The 1,430-nt window shown below is 54.6% G+C and overlaps 1 protein-coding gene across 1 annotated transcript in view; it reads right to left on the reverse strand.

Moving 5' to 3' along the window:
* LOC130520417 (ankyrin-1-like) overlaps positions 1-1,424 on the reverse strand; it is a 10,383-nt gene extending 8,959 nt beyond the window's left edge. Inside the window, exons 1-3 of the mRNA XM_057024140.1 lie at positions 1,320-1,424; positions 1,141-1,225; positions 1-39 (exon numbers count right to left, since the gene is read on the reverse strand). The exon at positions 1-39 is cut by the window's left edge and continues 36 nt beyond it. Of these exons, the coding sequence (XP_056880120.1) occupies positions 1-39; positions 1,141-1,225; positions 1,320-1,337 (142 nt within the window). The 5' untranslated portion in view covers positions 1,338-1,424. The remainder of the gene's footprint in view (positions 40-1,140; positions 1,226-1,319) is intronic.
* Between the last annotated feature and the right edge of the window lie 6 nt (positions 1,425-1,430).

Genomic DNA, 1,430 nt, shown 5'->3' on the forward strand with positions numbered 1-1,430 from the left:
TGATCTTGACCTCCGTCCTCTCCATGGCGTTCACCACAGCTGAACAACCCAGAAAAAATCACACGTAAACGCTCCACGTCCATCAGTGACAACAAAGTGGTTCTGAATAATCCAGCAGCCTCGGATCTCCAGGGAGCGGCACCATCTGAGGACGTTAGTTAACCAGCGACCGGGTGCACGTGCGCTCTAAGACTGGCTATCAGCAGCTGCTCTGGTGTCTAGATTCTGGATTTCTGTCAGGTCAAAGATCAAAGGTCGCCTCCCGGGACCGGAACAAAGTTTGGACTCAAGCTCCTCTGGAGATGTCGCAGCCTGGACCAGTTGGTCCTGAAGTGTCCCGCGGGCCCCCTGGAGCTGGTGGACAGGAGGCATCTGGGCTGTCCGGGTGATGGCAGCAGGTTTCTTGCAGCCGTTTGCTGCGGCTGAACTTTGGTGTTGATGCACCTCGAGTTAAAGTCAGAATAATGGAGGACATGAGACGTCTTCAGAGGTCAGACCAGGGTCAAAACTGGGACAAGTCAGAATGTGCTAACGTGTGATGTGTGGGGACGGTGGACAGTGGTACTTACCGGGGCAACATCTGCAGAAGCAAGTGATCAACACCAACAGAACTGCTACACTTCTGTTCATTCAGCCTCAGTCTCATGAACCAAACTAGCATTCAGAAACGGGCCTAAGGAGCCTCGCGGCAGCGCCATCGACCCGGGAGGCAGAAAGGACCTCCTCCTCCTGCTGCCTCCACTAAACGGGTTCTGTAATACTTGTGAGGACTCCTCTGTCTAGCTCCACTGTGAGGTCCTGTCCATTCCCAATGCTAACAGCACCTGCTGCCATGCTACTGGACATCACAGTGGAGACACCAGCGCCATGCAAACCAGTCATTGCAAGTCACCCCCCGTTGTCATAGCAACCAGGACACGAAAGAAAGGGGAGGTGCCCTGGAGCCATTTCAGGTCGGACGGGGGATGCTGCTCTGCTGTTTGGGTTGCTAGCTCCGCAAGTGAGAATGCTAACAAAGAGCAGCATAATGCATCCAAGGTTCAGTCTCTGCGCCATGCGTGCCAAATTGAAAAGACAGCTAAGGATTGTGGGTAATGGGGCAGTGCAACGTACGGAGGCTGACGCTCTCTCTGGACTTACGGAGGCCGGGCTCGTTCAGGACGCTGTAGCGCTCCCTCAGCGCCAGAGGGGTCAGAGTTCGTTTGCGCTCCTCGCTTCCAACGACCTGAAACACCAAATGAAACAAGTCACAGAGGGAACCAGACGGACCCGGAGGGACCAGAACCAGCGGGTCATCGAGCCACAGATGGCGCCGCTACCTTGACACATGGCGGCATGATGATGTTGAGGTTACACAGGACGTGTTGGACGTCCTCGTACTTGGTGCATTTCCTCAGGAAAGACAGGAAACCTGCTGCATCTTTATTACT

The sequence above is a fragment of the Takifugu flavidus genome, unplaced genomic scaffold, assembly GCF_003711565.1.
Source record: "Takifugu flavidus isolate HTHZ2018 unplaced genomic scaffold, ASM371156v2 ctg374, whole genome shotgun sequence".
Lineage (NCBI taxonomy): Eukaryota > Metazoa > Chordata > Actinopteri > Tetraodontiformes > Tetraodontidae > Takifugu > Takifugu flavidus.